Source organism: Oncorhynchus gorbuscha, linkage group LG01 (genome assembly GCF_021184085.1).
Source record: "Oncorhynchus gorbuscha isolate QuinsamMale2020 ecotype Even-year linkage group LG01, OgorEven_v1.0, whole genome shotgun sequence".
Classification (NCBI taxonomy): Eukaryota; Metazoa; Chordata; class Actinopteri; order Salmoniformes; family Salmonidae; genus Oncorhynchus; species Oncorhynchus gorbuscha.
In genome coordinates, this window is record NC_060173.1 from 1139082 (window position 1) to 1155093 (window position 16012).

The 16012-nt window shown below is 47.8% G+C and overlaps 1 protein-coding gene across 1 annotated transcript in view; it reads right to left on the reverse strand.

Moving 5' to 3' along the window:
• The window catches only part of lg01h15orf39 (linkage group 01 C15orf39 homolog), a 45800-nt gene that overhangs the window by 14069 nt on the left and 15719 nt on the right, over positions 1 to 16012 (reverse strand). The window contains exons 3-4 of the mRNA XM_046353178.1: positions 11202 to 15948; positions 7772 to 7946 (exon numbers count right to left, since the gene is read on the reverse strand). Coding sequence (XP_046209134.1) covers positions 7772 to 7946; positions 11202 to 15948 — 4922 coding nt within the window. The remainder of the gene's footprint in view (positions 1 to 7771; positions 7947 to 11201; positions 15949 to 16012) is intronic.

A 16012-nucleotide genomic window follows, 5' to 3' on the forward strand; every position in this document is an offset into this window, starting at 1 on the left:
TGTGGTGGGTACTCTCTTCATTCGCTGGACTTTATCCTGCTAACTGTTCCAAATGTCCGAACTGAATTTGGTAAAAGGGCTTTTATGTACTCTGGCCATAGTCTTGGAACGCCTTACAAAATACTTTTAAACTGGAAGAACTTGTCCCGATCGGTGTTTTTAAATCACTGATGAATAATCTTGAGACTGATTTCCTGACCTGTCAATGTTTTTAATTTGCTGTTTTTGATTTTGTTATACTCTTGTGAATTCTATGGTTTTTACTAGATTACTTGTAGTTTTTCATGTTGTTTGTCTGTAAGCTTGGCCAGGACGCTCTTGAAAAAGAGATTTTAAATCTCAATGTGCCCTTGCTGTTTAAATAAATAAAAGATTGAAACTGTTTTTTTTAGCATCGTCGTATGCTTACTTAGATGTTGACCTTACGATTTAAGATAAGCAGAGAAAAGGAGTTTACATGACTAACGTCGTACTCGTCCTACTGCCATAAATCAGTTTAATATCAGATTGTTAGTGTGCATGGAAACGTAGCCAGTGATGTAGTAAGTGGGGGGTTAACAGAGCAGAAAGCAGCAGATACCTGGGTCTTTTGGGGAGCATCAGGTGACGGCGATTCTGCAAAACAATGAATGGAATGGATTTGAAATTAAATTAAAATGTTAACAGTTCGAAAATGGAGAGGGAATGGAAAACATGCTTATTAAAACAATTATAGTAGTATCTCTCCCATTACTAGAAATTATATTCAAGGACCTGAAATCACATTTATAAAACCTGAGAACCGTTTTTGCCTACTAAACATTTTATAAAGAATGAAGGAGTGAATCCTAACTTCCATGAAAGTTCAGTCTCCCATTGAGATCAATGGTGGGAGAAAAAATATGATTTACCCCGACTTTGACTCAGTACAGTATGTAAATGACTATGCATATAGAGGACCGACTCAGTACAGTAGTGTGACTATGCATATAGAGGACCGACTCAGTACAGTAGTGTGACTATGCATATAGAGGAACGACTCAGTACAGTAGTGTGACTATGCATATAGAGGAACGACTCAGTACAGTAGTGTGACTATGCATATAGAGGAACGACTCAGTACAGTAGTGTGACTATGCATATAGAGGAACGACTCAGTACAGTAGTGTGACTATGCATATAGAGGAACGACTCAGTACAGACTCAGCTCTCATTGTTAAAGGAAGGAAATAACAGCGCAGTAGAGGGGGATTTCCAGAACCAGCCTGTTACCATGGTGACCTGCTGGGAGTGAAGCACTAGTATTATGAGATGGTAAAAAAACTCCAGGAAGCATCTGAAATGGCCCCCTATTCTGTATGAACCCTGGTCAACAATAGAGCCCTATATATGGACCCTGGTTAACAGTAGAGCCCTATATATGGACCCTGGTCAACAGTAGAGCCCTATATATGGACCCTGGTCAACAGTAGAGCCCTATATATGGACCCTGATCAACAGTAGAGCCCTATATATGGACCCTGGTCAACAGTAGAGCCCTATATATGGACCCTGGTCAACAGTAGAACCTTATATATGGACCCTGGTCAACAATAGAGCCCTATATATGGACCCTGGTTAACAGTAGAGCCCTATATATGGACCCTGGTCAACAGTAGAGCCCTATATATGGACCCTGATCAACAGTAGAGCCCTATATATGGACCCTGGTCAACAGTAGAGCCCTATATATGGACCCTGGTCAACAGTAGAACCTTATATATGGACCCTGGTCAACAGCAGAGCCCTATATATGGACCCTGGTCAACAGTAGAGCCCTATATATGAACCCTGGTCAACAGTAGAGCCCTATATATGGACCCTGGTCAACAGTAGAGCCCTATATATGGACCCTGGTCAACAGTAGAGCCCTATATATGGACCCTGGTCAACAGTAGAGCCCTATATATGGACCCTGGTCAACAGTAGAGCCCTATATATGGACCCTGGTCAACAGTAGAGCCCTATATATGGACCCTGGTCAACAGTAGAGCCCTGTATATGGACCCTGGTCAACAGTAGAGCCCTATATATGGACCCTGGTCAACAGTAGAGCCCTATATATGGACCCTGGTCAACAGTAGAGCCCTATATATGGACCCTGGTCAACAGTAGAGCCCTATATATGGACCCTGGTCAACAGTAGAGCCCTATATATGGACCCTGGTCAACAGTAGAGCCCTATATATGGACCCTGGTCAACAGTAGAGCCTTATATATGGACCCTGGTCAACAGTAGAGCCCTATATATGGACCCTGGTCAACAGTAGAGCCCTATATACGGACCCTGGTCAACAGTAGGGCCCTATATATGGACCCTGGTCAACAGTAGAGCCCTATATACGGACCCTGGTCAACAGTAGAGCCCTATATACGGACCCTGGTCAACAGTAGAGCCCTATATACGGACCCTGGTCAACAGTAGAGCCCTATATACGGACCCTGGTCAACAGTAGAGCCCTATATACGGACCCTGGTCAACAGTAGGGCCCTATATATGGACCCTGGTCAACAGTAGAGCCCTATATACGGACCCTGGTCAACAGTAGGGCCCTATATATGGGAAATGGGAAATATAATACTGTCGCAACAGCACACATTTAACACCATGCAAGCCTTGAAGTTGTTGACATTCTTTCTGCATTTAATACTGCCATTCTGGGTTTAGCAATGAATGGACTCCCAAATCAAACAAGCCAATAGGATCATACGATTTAACCAGGTCCAGTCCCTCGCTAAATCCAAATGTTCTTTTCTAAACCAACCTGGATCTGGTTAACAGAAGGGCCCTATATATGGACCCTGGTCAACAGTAGGGCCCTATATATATGGATCGTGGTTAACAGTAGGGCCCTATATATGAACCCTGGTTAACAGTAGAGCCCTATATATGGACCCTGGTCAACAGTAGAGCCCTATATATGGACCGTGGTCAACAGTAGAGCCCTATATATGGACCGTGGTCAACAGTAGAGCCCTATATATGGACCGTGGTCAACAGTAGAGGCCTATATATGGACCGTGGTCAACAGTAGAGCCCTATATATGGACCCTGGTTAACAGTAGGGCCCTATATATGGACCCTGGTCAACAATAGGGCCCTATATATGGACCCTGGTCAACAGTAGGGCCCTATATATGGACCCTGGTCAACAGTAGGGCCCTATATATGGACCCTGGTCAACAGTAGGGCCCTATATATGGACCCTGGTCAACAGTAGGGCCCTATATATGGACCCTGGTCAACAGTAGGGCCCTATATATGGACCCTGGTCAACAGTAGGGCCCTATATATGGACCCTGGTCAACAGTAGGGCCCTATATATGGACCCTGGTCAACAGTAGGGCCCTATATATGGACCCTGGTCAACAGTAGGGCCCTATATATGGATCGTGGTTAACAGTAGAGCCCTATATATGGACCCTGGTTAACAGTAGAGCCCTATATATATGGACCCTGGTCAACAGTAGGGCCCTATATATATGGATCGTGGTTAACAGTAGGGCCCTATATATGAACCCTGGTTAACAGTAGGGCCCTATATATGGACCCTGGTCAACAGTAGGGCCCTATATATGAACCCTGGTCAACAGTAGAGCCCTATATATGGACCCTGGTCAACAGTAGAGCCCTATATATGGATCGTGGTCAACAGTAGAGCCCTATATATGGATCGTGGTCAACAGTAGAGCCCTATATATGGACCCTGGTCAACAGTAGAGCCCTATATATGGACCCTGGTCAACAGTAGAGCCCTATATATGGATCCTGGTCAACAGTAGGGCCCTATATATGGACCCTGGTCAACAGTAGAGCCCTATATATGGACCCTGGTCAACAGTAGAGCCCTATATATGGACCCTGGTCAACAGTAGAGCCCTATATATGGACCCTGGTTAACAGTAGAGCCCTATATATGGACCCTGGGCAACAGTAGGGCCCTATATATGGATCGTGGTTAACAGTAGGGCCCTATATATGGACCCTGGTTAACAGTAGAGCCCTATATATGGACCCTGGGCAACAGTAGGGCCCTATATATGGATCGTGGTTAACAGTAGGGCCCTATATATGGACCCTGGTTAACAGTAGAGCCCTATATATGGACCCTGGGCAACAGTAGGGCCCTATATATGGATCGTGGTTAACAGTAGGGCCCTATATATGAACCCTGGTTAACAGAAGGGCCCTATATATATGAACCCTGGTTAACAGAAGGGCCCTATATATGAACCCTGGTTAACAGAAGGGCCCTATATATGGACCCTGGTTAACAGAAGGGCCCTATATATGGACCCTGGTTAACAGAAGGGCCCTATATATGGACCCTGGTCAACAGTAGAGCCCTATATATATGGACCCTGGTCAACAGTAGAGCCCTATATATGGACCCTGGTCAACAGTAGAGCCCTATATATGGACCCTGGTCAACAGTAGGGCCCTATATATGGACCCTGGTCAACAGTAGAGCCCTATATATATGGACCCTGGTCAACAGTAGGGCCCTATATATGAACCCTGGTTAACAGAAGGGTGCGTGTGACAAAAACAGACATGACATCATCAGTGATTTCGATCAATCACAGACTGATTACTGGAGACATACTGAACACACAGTACCTTCCTCTGCAAACACATACTTTTTCATCACCAAACATGACAGTGTGTGTGGGGGTTAGGGTTGGGGGGTGGGGGTTAGGGTTGGGGGGTGGGGGTTAGGGTTGGGGGGTGGGGGTTCACGTTTGCCTATTTGGCATATACACATGATATACAGCATGTTGAGCACACAGTGCAATGAAATGTTTACTTGCAGGTTCACCTCTCAACAATAGGAAAGTAATTAAGTGAATAAAGGGTAATAAAAAACAACAAAGCTCAGTGTTCCAATAACAGAAAGGAGACAAACTGAATAACAGAGGAGTCTCAACTCCATTGAAACAACTTTTTAGTCCAGGCTAAGTAAGCTTCCTATGTCTGGGGAAACTCCATAACACCACCAAGGTCCCCATTTTATCCAGTTCCCCTTCAAGGTCCCCATTTTATCCAGGTCCCCATTTTATCCAGTTCCCCTTCAAGGTCCCCATTTTATCCAGGTCCCCTTCAAGGTCCCCATTTTATCCAGGTCCCCTTCAAGGTCCCCATTTTATCCAGGTCCCCTTCAAGGTCCCCATTTTATCCAGGTCCCCTTCAAGGTCCCCATTTTATCCAGGTCCCCTTCAAGGTCCCCATTTTATCCAGGTCCCCTTCAAGGTCCCCATTTTATCCAGGTCCCCTTCAAGGTCCCCATTTTATCCAGGTCCCCTTCAAGGTCCCCATTTTATCCAGGTCCCCTTCAAGGTCCCCATTTTATCCAGGTCCCCTTCAAGGTCCCCATTTTATCCAGGTCCCCTTCAAGGTCCCCATTTTATCCAGGTCCCCTTCAAGGTCCCCATTTTATCCAGGTCCCCTTCAAGGTCCCCATTTTATCCAGTTCCCCATTTTATCCAGGTCCCCTTCAAGGTCCCCATTTTATCCATGTCCCCTTCAAGGTCCCCATTTTATCCAGGTCCCCTTCAAGGTCCCCATTTTATCCAGGTCCCCATGCAACATCTCCAGTTCACACAGATAGCAGGCCTGTGACTATGTTTCTGTTCAGCCTCTCAGTAATACTCCATGTAAGACATTTGCTTCTGCTTTCACCCAGATTCCAAACTGAAACGCAAGGCAGCCGTCAGTCAGGCCACAATGGGGACACACACGTCCCAGACCTGCTGTTTCCAACTCTCTAGAGACAGCAGGAGTGGTAGAGATACTCTCAATGATCGGCTATGAAAAGCCAACTGACATTTACTCCTGAAGTGCTGACCTGTTGCACCCTCGACAACTACTGTGATTATTATTATTTGACCCTGTTGGTCATTTATGAACATCTTGGCCATGTTCTGTTATAATCTCCACCCGGCACAGCCAGAAGAGGACTAGCCACCCCTCATAGCCTGGTTCCTCTCTAGGTTTCTTCCTAGGTTTTGGCCTTTATAGGGAGTTTTTCCGAGCCACCGTGCTTCTACACCTGCATTGCTTGCTGTTTGGGGTTTTAGGCTGGGTTTCTGTACAGCACTTTGTGACATCAGCTGATGTAAAAAGGGCTTTATAAATACATTTGATTGATTGATGGTTTAAGAAATGTTTTTCAACAGAATCGGCGGAATGAATACACCCCTGATCACGCATAAAACACAGTTCACTTTCATAGCAGCCATGTTGTATTCATTCTAACCTCTATGCACTCTCCTCCTCTCACCTTTTCCCTTCGTTTGTGGACTTCAAATGAGCAACACATCAGCGGTATGTGACCAGGCGAAAAAAAATCTTTACAAGCCAAACCGCTACACACAGCCTAGATCGTTGTCCCCATATTAGCTAAAGTAACGTCCTAGTCAACATAGCTAATATAACTAATGCGTTAGTAAACCAGCTACAATCATGCAGTAACGTTACTGTGTGCAGTCAGTAAGCCGTTTATTAGCTACACCAGTCCATTATTGCCCCGGTGGCAATGAATTAATAAAACCAAAAGCTTACCTTGATTTGGAAGAGTTCCAGTGTTGGATAGCCATAGCCAGCTAACTAACATAGCATCCCTCTCTGTTGGATAGCCATAGCCAGCTAACTAACATAGCATCCCTCTCTGTTGGATAGCCATAGCCAGCGAGCTAACATAGCATCCCTCTGTTAGATAGCCATAGCCAGCTAGCTAACATAGCATCCCTCTCTGTTGGATAGCCATAGCCAGCGAGCTAACATAGCATTCCTCTCTGTTGGATAGCCATAGCCAGCTAACTAACATAGCATCTCTCCGTATGAGTAACTAAACTAACTAGCTGCATTTGCTAGCTGAGTGAGGGGGGGGAAAAAATACACTTGCTTTATTTTTTCAATAAATTAATTTGTTGAAAACTAGAAAATCATGCCAGCCGGTTTGCTTATTATACGGAATATGAAATTATTTATACTTTTGTTATCAGAAAAATAAGAGCCAACAGTGCAGTTTTCTGCTAAAGAGACAGTCCATTATGGTCTAAACATAACAATATTTCTTGGCATGACCCCAGGAAAAGCTGATTCTAACAGCTAATGGGAACCAAAATAAATAAATGAATGACTGGCCGACATTGTGACGGATGTCAAGGATATAGACAATGTCAATGACAAGTAAATTAGATTTCCACTATGTAGAACATGTATCTTTACTAATGTGTATGTACACCAGTGATTGAGATACAAGCATCCGAGTGATATACTACAAATTAGATTCACTGAATTAGGGAGCTAACTTATCTAAATATTCTGAAATAACACATTTTTGTTGTTGTTGATAATCTTAAAAATGGGCTCAACAACCAAACACAGGTAGAAGTTTAGCTTTCTAAATGAACCAGACACTCAACAGCTATTTCCGTTTATTTATCAAAGTTAGCTAACTCATTGATCCTGCTTTGTAGTATACCTCTCTGGCTAACTGATCTAACCCTCTGGGGCCTGGCTAACAGCTAACTCACCCAGGCTCTATCAAGGGCCAGGCTAGCAGGCTAAGGGCTAACTCACCCAGGCTTTATCAGGGGCCAGGCTAACGGCTAACTCACCCAGGCTCTATCAAGGGCCAGGCTAGCAGGCTAAGGGCTAACTCACCCAGGCTTTATCAGGGGCCAGGCTAACGGCTAACTCACCCAGGCTCTATCAAGGGCCAGGCTAGCAGGCTAACGGCTAACTCACCCAGGCTCTTGCAGACACAGCTGTGATAGTAGAGGTTGAGAACGTCAGGGTAGATGTTAGGCAGGTGTTTGAGTGACAGGAGCCTGCGGAGCTTGGAGGAACATGGTCGTTTCTGCAGCATCACCAGGTGTCTCTCCTCAGACAGAGTGGTAGGTCTCAACTCCACCTTGTGCTCCTGTCATTACATTAGATCAACGTTATTGTAAGCCTGAAATACATAACTGTTTTGTGCTAACATTCCACTCCTCATACTATGTGTCATATGCCAACAAGTAGATGGAGTGGAATGTTAGCACAAAACAAACTGGTACCCAGGCTACTTTGTAGTCTTGACAGAAATGTGCTTTACGTACAGAAAAAGCAGAGACTTGACATGGGTAATTCATCAGACACAAACAGGAAATGACATGTGATCCACTACATGACCAAAAGTATGTGGACACCTGCTCATCCAACATCTCATTCCAAAATCATGGGCATTAATTTAGAGTTTCTCCCCCCTTCACTGCTATAACAGCCTCCACTCTTCTGGGAAGGCTTTCCAATAGATGATGGAACATTGCTGCTATAACAGCCTCCACTCTCCTGGGAAGGCTTTCCAATAGATGTTGGAACATTGCTGCTATAACAGCCTCCACTCTTCTGGGAAGGCTTTCCAATAGATGATGGAACATTGCTGCTATAACAGCCTCCACTCTCCTGGGAAGGCTTTCCAATAGATGTTGGAACATTGCTGCTATAACAGCCTCCACTCTTCTGGGAAGGCTTTCCAATAGATGTTGGAACATTGCTGCTATAACAGCCTCCACTCTTCTGGGAAGGCTTTCCAATAGATGTTGGAACATTGCAGTGGGGACTTGGTTCCATTCAGCCACAAGAGCATTAGTGAGATCGGTCACTGATGTTGAGCGATTAGGCCTGGCTCGCAGTAGGCGTTCCAATTCATCGCAAAGGTGTTCAATGGGGTTGAGGTCAGGGCTCTGTGCAGGCCAGTCAAATTGGAACTACGCATTCGGGCAGACAGCGTTCTCCTGTCATCCGCCAAACCCAGATTCGTCAGTCGGACTGCCAGATGGTGAAGCGTGATTCATCACTCCAGAGAATGCGTTTTCACGGCTCCAGAGTCTAATGGTGGTGAGCTTTACACCACTCCAGCCAATGCTTGGCATTGCGCATGGTGATCTTAGGCTTGTGTGCGGCTGCTCGTCCATGAAAACCCATTTCATTAAGCTCCCGACAAACAGTTCTTCTGACGTTGCTTCCAGAGGCAGTTTTGGTAGTGAGTCTGGCAACCGAGGACAGACGAGTTTTATGTGCTACGCACTTCAGCAATGGGTGTGGCTAAAATAGCAGAATACACTAATTTGAAGGGGTGTCCACATACTTTTATATACAGTGCATTCAGAAAGTATTCAGACCCCTTGACTTTTTCCACATTTTGTTACGTTATGGGCTTATTCTATAATGGGTAAAGTAAATGTAAAAAATTAATCGATCTACACACAATACCCCAAAATGACAAAGTGAGAACAGGTTTTTATATATTTTTGCAAATGTATAAAAAAAATAACAGAAATACCTTAATTACATAAGTATTCAGACCCTTTGCTATGAGACTCGGAATTGAGGTCTCCAACTTGATTGGAGTCCACCTGTGGTAAATTGAATTGATTGGACATGATTTGGAAAGGTTCACATCTGTCTATATAAGGTCCTACAGTCCACAGTGCATGTCAGAACAAAAACCAAGCCATGAGGTTGAAGGAACTGTCCATAGAGTTCAGACAGGATTGTGTCAAGGCACAGATTGGGGGAAGGGTACCAAAAAATGTCTGCAGCATTGAAGGTCCCAAAGAACACACCTCCCTCTTTCTTAAATGGAAGAAGTTTGGAACCACCAAGACTCTTCCTAGAGCTGGCTGCCCAGCCAAACTGAACATTTGGGGGAATAGGGCCTTGGTCATGGAGGTGACCAAGAACCCGATGGTCACTCTGACAGAGCTCCAGAGTTCCTCTGTGGAGATGGGAGAACCTTCCAGCAGGACAACAATCTCTGCAGCACTCCACCAATCAGACCTTATGGTAGAGTGGCCAGACTGAATCCACTCCTCAGTAAAAAGCAGATCAGTTTGCCAAAAAAGCACCTAAAGGACTTTCAGATGATGCAAAACAAGATTCTCTGGACTGATGAAATCAAGATTGAACTCTTTGGCCGAAATGCCAAGCGTCACATCTGGAGGAAACTAGGCACCATCCCTACGGTGAACCATGGTGGAATCACGTTGTGGGAATGTTTTTCAGCAGCAGGGACTGGAAGACTAGTCAGGATCGAGGGAAAGATGAACAGAGCAAAGTACAGAGATATCCTTATGAAAACCTGCTACAGAGCGCTCAGGAGCTCGGGAAGGTGAATCTTCACCCCAGACTAATAGGACAACGACCCTAAGCACACAGCCAAGACAACACAGGAGTGGCTTCGGGACAAGTCTCTAAATGTCCTTGAGTGGCACAGCCAGAGCTCGGACTTGAACGTGATCAAACATTGCTGGAGAGACCTGAAAATAGCTGTGTAGTGACGCTCCCCATCCAACCTGACAGAGCTTGAGAGGATCTGCAGAGAAGAATGGGAGAAAATCCTCAAATACAGGTGTGCCAAGCTTGTAGCGTCATACCCAAGAAAACTTGAGGCTGTAATCGCTGTCAAAGGTACTTCAACAAAAGTATGCAGACCCTTTACTCAGTACTATGTAAAATGGTATATTTCAGTTTTTATTTATTTTTTATAAATTTGCAAAAATATCTAAACCTGTTTTTGCTTTGTCATTATGGGGTGGGTATTATGGGGTATTGTGATGTCATTATGGGGTATTGTGATGTCATTATGGGGTGGGTATTATGGGGTATTGTGATGTCATTATGGGGTATTGTGATGTCATTATGGGGTATTGTGATGTCATTATGGGGTATTGTGTGTAGATTGATGAAGAAAAAAACAAGTTCATCCATTTCAGAATAAGGCTGTAACGTAACGTGGAAAAAGTCAAGGGGTCTGAATACTTTCCGAATGCACTGTAATGAAAATGAGTGACCTGTCACGTGTAATGAAAATGAGTGACCTGTCACGTGTAATGAAAATGAGTGACCTGTCACGTGTAATGAAAATGAGTGACCTGTCACGTGTAATGAAAATGAGTGACCTGTCACGTGTAATGAAAATGAGTGACCTGTCACGTGTAATGAAAATGAGTGACCTGTCACGTGTAATGAAAATGAGTGACCTGTCACGTGTAATGAAATGAGTGACCTGTCACGTGTAATGAAATGAGTGACCTGTCACGTGTAATGAAAATGAGTGACGTTATGTATTATATGTGGTGCTAAAATGTATTGATTTAAGATTAGATCGAGATCCAGTACGTCACAACTGTACCTGGAGAACCTGGTCGATGTAGACCCCCTGGACCTGAGGGAAGAGCAGCTCCTTGACCACCAGCATGGGAACAAACACCGCGCCTGCCCTCATCACATGGGGGAAGGGACACTGCTTCTGGGCTACATACTGCCCCAGTCTCTGGAGCACATTCTGGAGGGCAGCCTGGGTCTCTGGTCCCCTCAGCCACACCTCCCTGGCCTCAGAACCCAGCAGAGAGGTCACCTTCTGGGCCTTGGGTGGGGAAATGGCGGTGGAGGTAAGGGAGATGTCCAGCTGGGACAGCCAGATTTGGAGCTCTGTGGGTGGGGTGTGGGACACACAGCTGGAAACCAGGTTACAAAGTAAGAGGTGCAGCTCTAGGAAGTGCTGTCTGGCTGGTCGGGAGCTGTAGTTGCTGTCTGAAAGGGCATGAGGGCTGCGGCTGGATTTGGCTACAGCTGTAGCGTCAGTGGGTGACTGTGGGACCTCTGTAGAGCAGGGAGGGGGAGCAACAGCCCGGAGCATGTTATCTGGCAGGACGATCTTATAAGTGGATAGTTTGAGACATTGAGGAGGGATGTTTTGAAGGTTCAGTTTGGTGGTGGCTGGGTTGGCGGATTGGGGAGGGCTGGATGATTTGGGGTGTGGTGTAGCAGTCTGGTCATAGGGCTTCTGATGGGCCTGGGGAGGGTGGTGCATGTTATGGGTGAACGCGCCAACTATCCTATGCCTTATTGAAAGGGGTTGGGGTGGAGTTGTTGATTTGGGACGTAGGTGGGGCTGCGGCGGATTGGGTGGATAGTGGTTGGACAGGGGCTGGGATGGATGGTGCTCGGACTGGGGCTGGGATGGATGGTGGTCGGACAGGGGCTGGGATGGATGGTGGTCGGACAGGGGCTGGGATGGATGGTGGTCGGACAGGGGCTGGGATGAATGGTGGTCGGACAGGGGCTGGGATGAATGGTGGTCGGACAGGGGCTGGGATGGATGGTGGTCGGACAGGGGCTGGGATGGATGGTGGTCGGACAGGGGCTGGGATGGATGGTGGTCGGACAGGGGCTGGGATGGATGGTGGTCGGACAGGGGCTGGGATGGATGGTGGTCGGACAGGGGCTGGGATGGATGGTGGTCGGACAGGGGATGGGATGGATGGTGGTCGGACAGGGGCTGGGATGGATGGTGGTCGGACAGGGGATGGAATGGATGGTGGTTGGACAGGGGATGGAATGGATGGTGGTTGGACAGGGGATGGAATGGATGGTGGTTGGACAGGGGATGGAATGGATGGTGGTTGGACAGGGGATGGAATGGATGGTGGTTGGACAGGGGATGGAATGGATGGTGGTTGGACAGGGGCTGGGATGGATGGTGGTTGGACAGGGGCTGGGATGGATGGTGGTTGGACAGGGGCTGGGATGGATGGTGGTTGGACAGGGGCTGGGATGGATGGTGGTTGGACCGGGGCTGATGGTGGTGCTGAGTTTGGGACTGATGGTGGTGCTCGTTGTAAGTAAAAGATCCTTCCATCACACATCTATCTGTAGCTGACTTCATAGAAATATATTTATCTGACGCTATTGACAATTTACTGTCCAGTTGATCAGATTCACATTTCTTAATAACACCCACGGTGAGATCATGTACAAACACACCCGGCTCTGTTGTTGCTGCTGCCACCTCCATCTCTTCCTCTTCCTTAATAACCACTTTAGTCTGCATGTCGTCATCAGTCTTCACTTCCACCTCCCTTTCTGGTTCTTGCTGTGGTTCCTCCTCCTCTTCCTTAACGACTTTAATCTGCAAATTGTCAGTCTTCACTTCCACCTCCCTCTCTGGTTCCTGCGGTGGTTCACTAAAAACAGGCACTACAGGCTTCTTCTGTGTTGTGTCTGATCTGACAGTACCCAGAATCCTCTGCTGGACTACAGGCCTCTGCTGTTCTGAGGCTGGTCGGACTACATGGTTACCAATCCTGTGATTGATTGATACAGGCTTCCCTTCCTCTCGTTCAGGGTCTCTCTCAGGCCTGTGTGGGTCAGATGTAGGGCCTGTTTCCTGTCTGTGTTGATGACGTCTGTGAGGGTCTGATTGGGTCTCAGGTTTGAGCACACAGTGTCCAGAAGGCTGGCTGTCAGTTTTCTGAGATCCTCTAACAGGTAGAGACAGCATGCCAGCAGCCTCTAGGTAAGCCTTGTATGGAGCCAGGCTGAAAACATTGTTGATGACTGGCATGGGAGGAGAGGGAGACTGACAGCTATCGAGTCCGCCTCCCTCTCCGTTCACCTCTGCTCTCCCTCCCTCTGCTCTATATCCCTCTGCTCTCTCTCCCTCTCCATTCGTCTTCATCTTCTGTCGTTTCTGATACAGTTCCACATCGATGACGTCATCCCCATTGTCCTGTGTGTATTTTGGTGAGGGAGAGTCTATGTTGATGGGTCGGTCTGAGACTGAGACACATCTCTTCAGTGTTTCTGTACCAGTAGTGATCATGTCTCCATGCACATTAGACTGAGGGACAGGACTGTCTTGAAGCCTCACTACAGTATAACCAGTCATTCCCCGACACGTGGCGTTGTGATGGTTACGTGTAGTTGTGTGTTGGTGGTTGTTCTGGTTGGCTGTAGTTGTGTGGTGGTTGTGGTTGCCATAGTTTACAGCAGTTGTACACATGGCTGTAGTAGCATGGTTGTTGCTGTGGTGGTGGTGGTTGGCTGGGTGGTTGTGATGGCCATAGTCAGCCCGTGACAGTGTGGTGGAGACAGTCAGTGGGGCTCCAGGGAGTGTGGAGTCAGAGTGTCCCCGAGATAGGTGGTGTCTCCTGGCGGAGGAGACCTGAGGAGAGGTGACTGGAGATCTGTACTGAGTCAGGGAGTAGTCCAGGGGTCTCTCAGTCCGCTGTAGGCTGCTGGGGGGAGATGGAGAGGCACAGGGTCTCTCTGGGGCTATAGCAGGGGTTCTCATCTGACCTGCTGCATTCAGGGGCATCCTGTACAATTGATGATAGGAGGGCTGGTCAAAACTCCTGAGGTATGGGTGGCTACTAGGAGCCATGTGGCTAGACATGGGGACATCAGTACTGTACATAGACTGGGTGACAAGGTAGTGGGAGGGGGTTGCTTTGCTGGGAAGATGAGAAGCTAGGTGGGGTCCTGTCTGGGTGGGACTGGGAGGTAGGGGTCGTTTAGAACCTTTAGGGACCATAACATCCTCCCAGTCTCTGTGCATTCCTCCTCCTGCATCTTTAAACCCTGCTCCACAACTCTCACTCTCTCCCTCCACATTTGCCTGAGGATGGTAGTAAAACATGGGCTGTGTGACTGGGAGCTGGCTGTATTTGGCCACATTGGGAGGAGAGCGGCCCTGATAAACCTGTGATGTTACCGGAACGCCATGGTGCAAAGGGCTCATGGGTTTGTATGTTGTCGGGTGGAAGGGATGAGAGGGATGGCAAGAGGGATGAGAGGGATGGCAGGAGGGGTGGGAGGAGAGGTGAGAGGGATGGGAGGAGGGGTGAGAGGAAGAGCAAGAGGGGTGAGAGGAAGAGCAGGAGGGGTGAGAGGAAGAGCAGGAGGGGTGAGAGGAAGAGCAGGAGGGGTGAGAGGAAGAGCAGGAGGGGTGAGAGGAAGAGCAGGAGGGGTGGGAAGAGACCAAGCTGTGATAGGTGGGACGTTTAGAGGGGATTTGTAGACGTTGGCATTGATCAGCCCCATAGGGGGAGGAGCTTAACTGTGAAGAGAGGGGGTCACATGTAAATGAGGAGGGGCTTAGTACGGCACGGGCCGGGGAATATGGGTAACCAATGCTGTAGGTTGGTTCCATGAAGACAGGAAACCTTTGTGCCGATGCTGCTCTGTTGGAGATTCCATTGGGGTGGTGTTGGTGGTCCTTGCCATCTTTTAGAGGCAATCTGTCTGATAGTCTCTCTGTCTCAACACCGTGCTCCGGCTGCAGAGCCCTGGGGTGGTGGTGGGAGCTAGGACTATACATCCACCCCTCATACACATTAAGATGGGGATGGATCCTGTGTACTCCCCCCCTCTGCTCCAGACTGTGCCTCTGTCCAACAGTACAGCCCAGCTCAGAACAGCAGGGGGAGGGGTGTCCGTAGAGCGGTTTGGGAACAGCCAGACTCAGACAGACAGAGTTCTCAGACTGAGGGGAGAGCCTAAGTCCTCCAACAGGGGGCTGCTTCCTCACAGCAATGGGCATAGCGATGGTCCCAGGCCCGCTGGTGGGACTCCTCAGCCCGCCTGGGCTCCTGGTGTAGTAGGTAAAACGCTGCTTAGCTGGAGTGTCCTGAGCAGTCGCAGAGACAGAGTTACTACCACTAACACTACTACTCTCAGTAGAAAAGGTCTCTGTCCCACTGTAAACTATGTGGTTTCGTAACGACCCCTCCTCCGCGCTCTGAGGGGAAACCCCCACATTCCTCCTGTTCAGCAGCAACCCCTCAGAGGGGCTCCAGGAAGGTTGGAGGTCAGGGTCAGAGAGGTCGTGACCCCCAAGGTCATAGGTGAAGTAGGCCCTGTTGTTCTGCAGAGCCTGGGTCTGGGGTGTGTGGTGGGGGGCAGAGGGGTAGTGAGCCAGGCTGGCTGGTTTAGAGAGCCCTCCTGCCTCTGTAGATGCCACGCTACCAATGATGGGCCCTTCCAGCCGGGGCATCTTGCTCTGGACCACCGGGACGTCAGTGAAGCTTGGCTGGACTCGTTTACTGCTGTTGCTCATCATGTGTTGACTCTGTGGTGGTCCGATAATAGACCCGGATCTGAGACACAGGAGAGAATAGATGTTTATACAGCACATTTCTCACTACAAAATGCTGTTCAAAG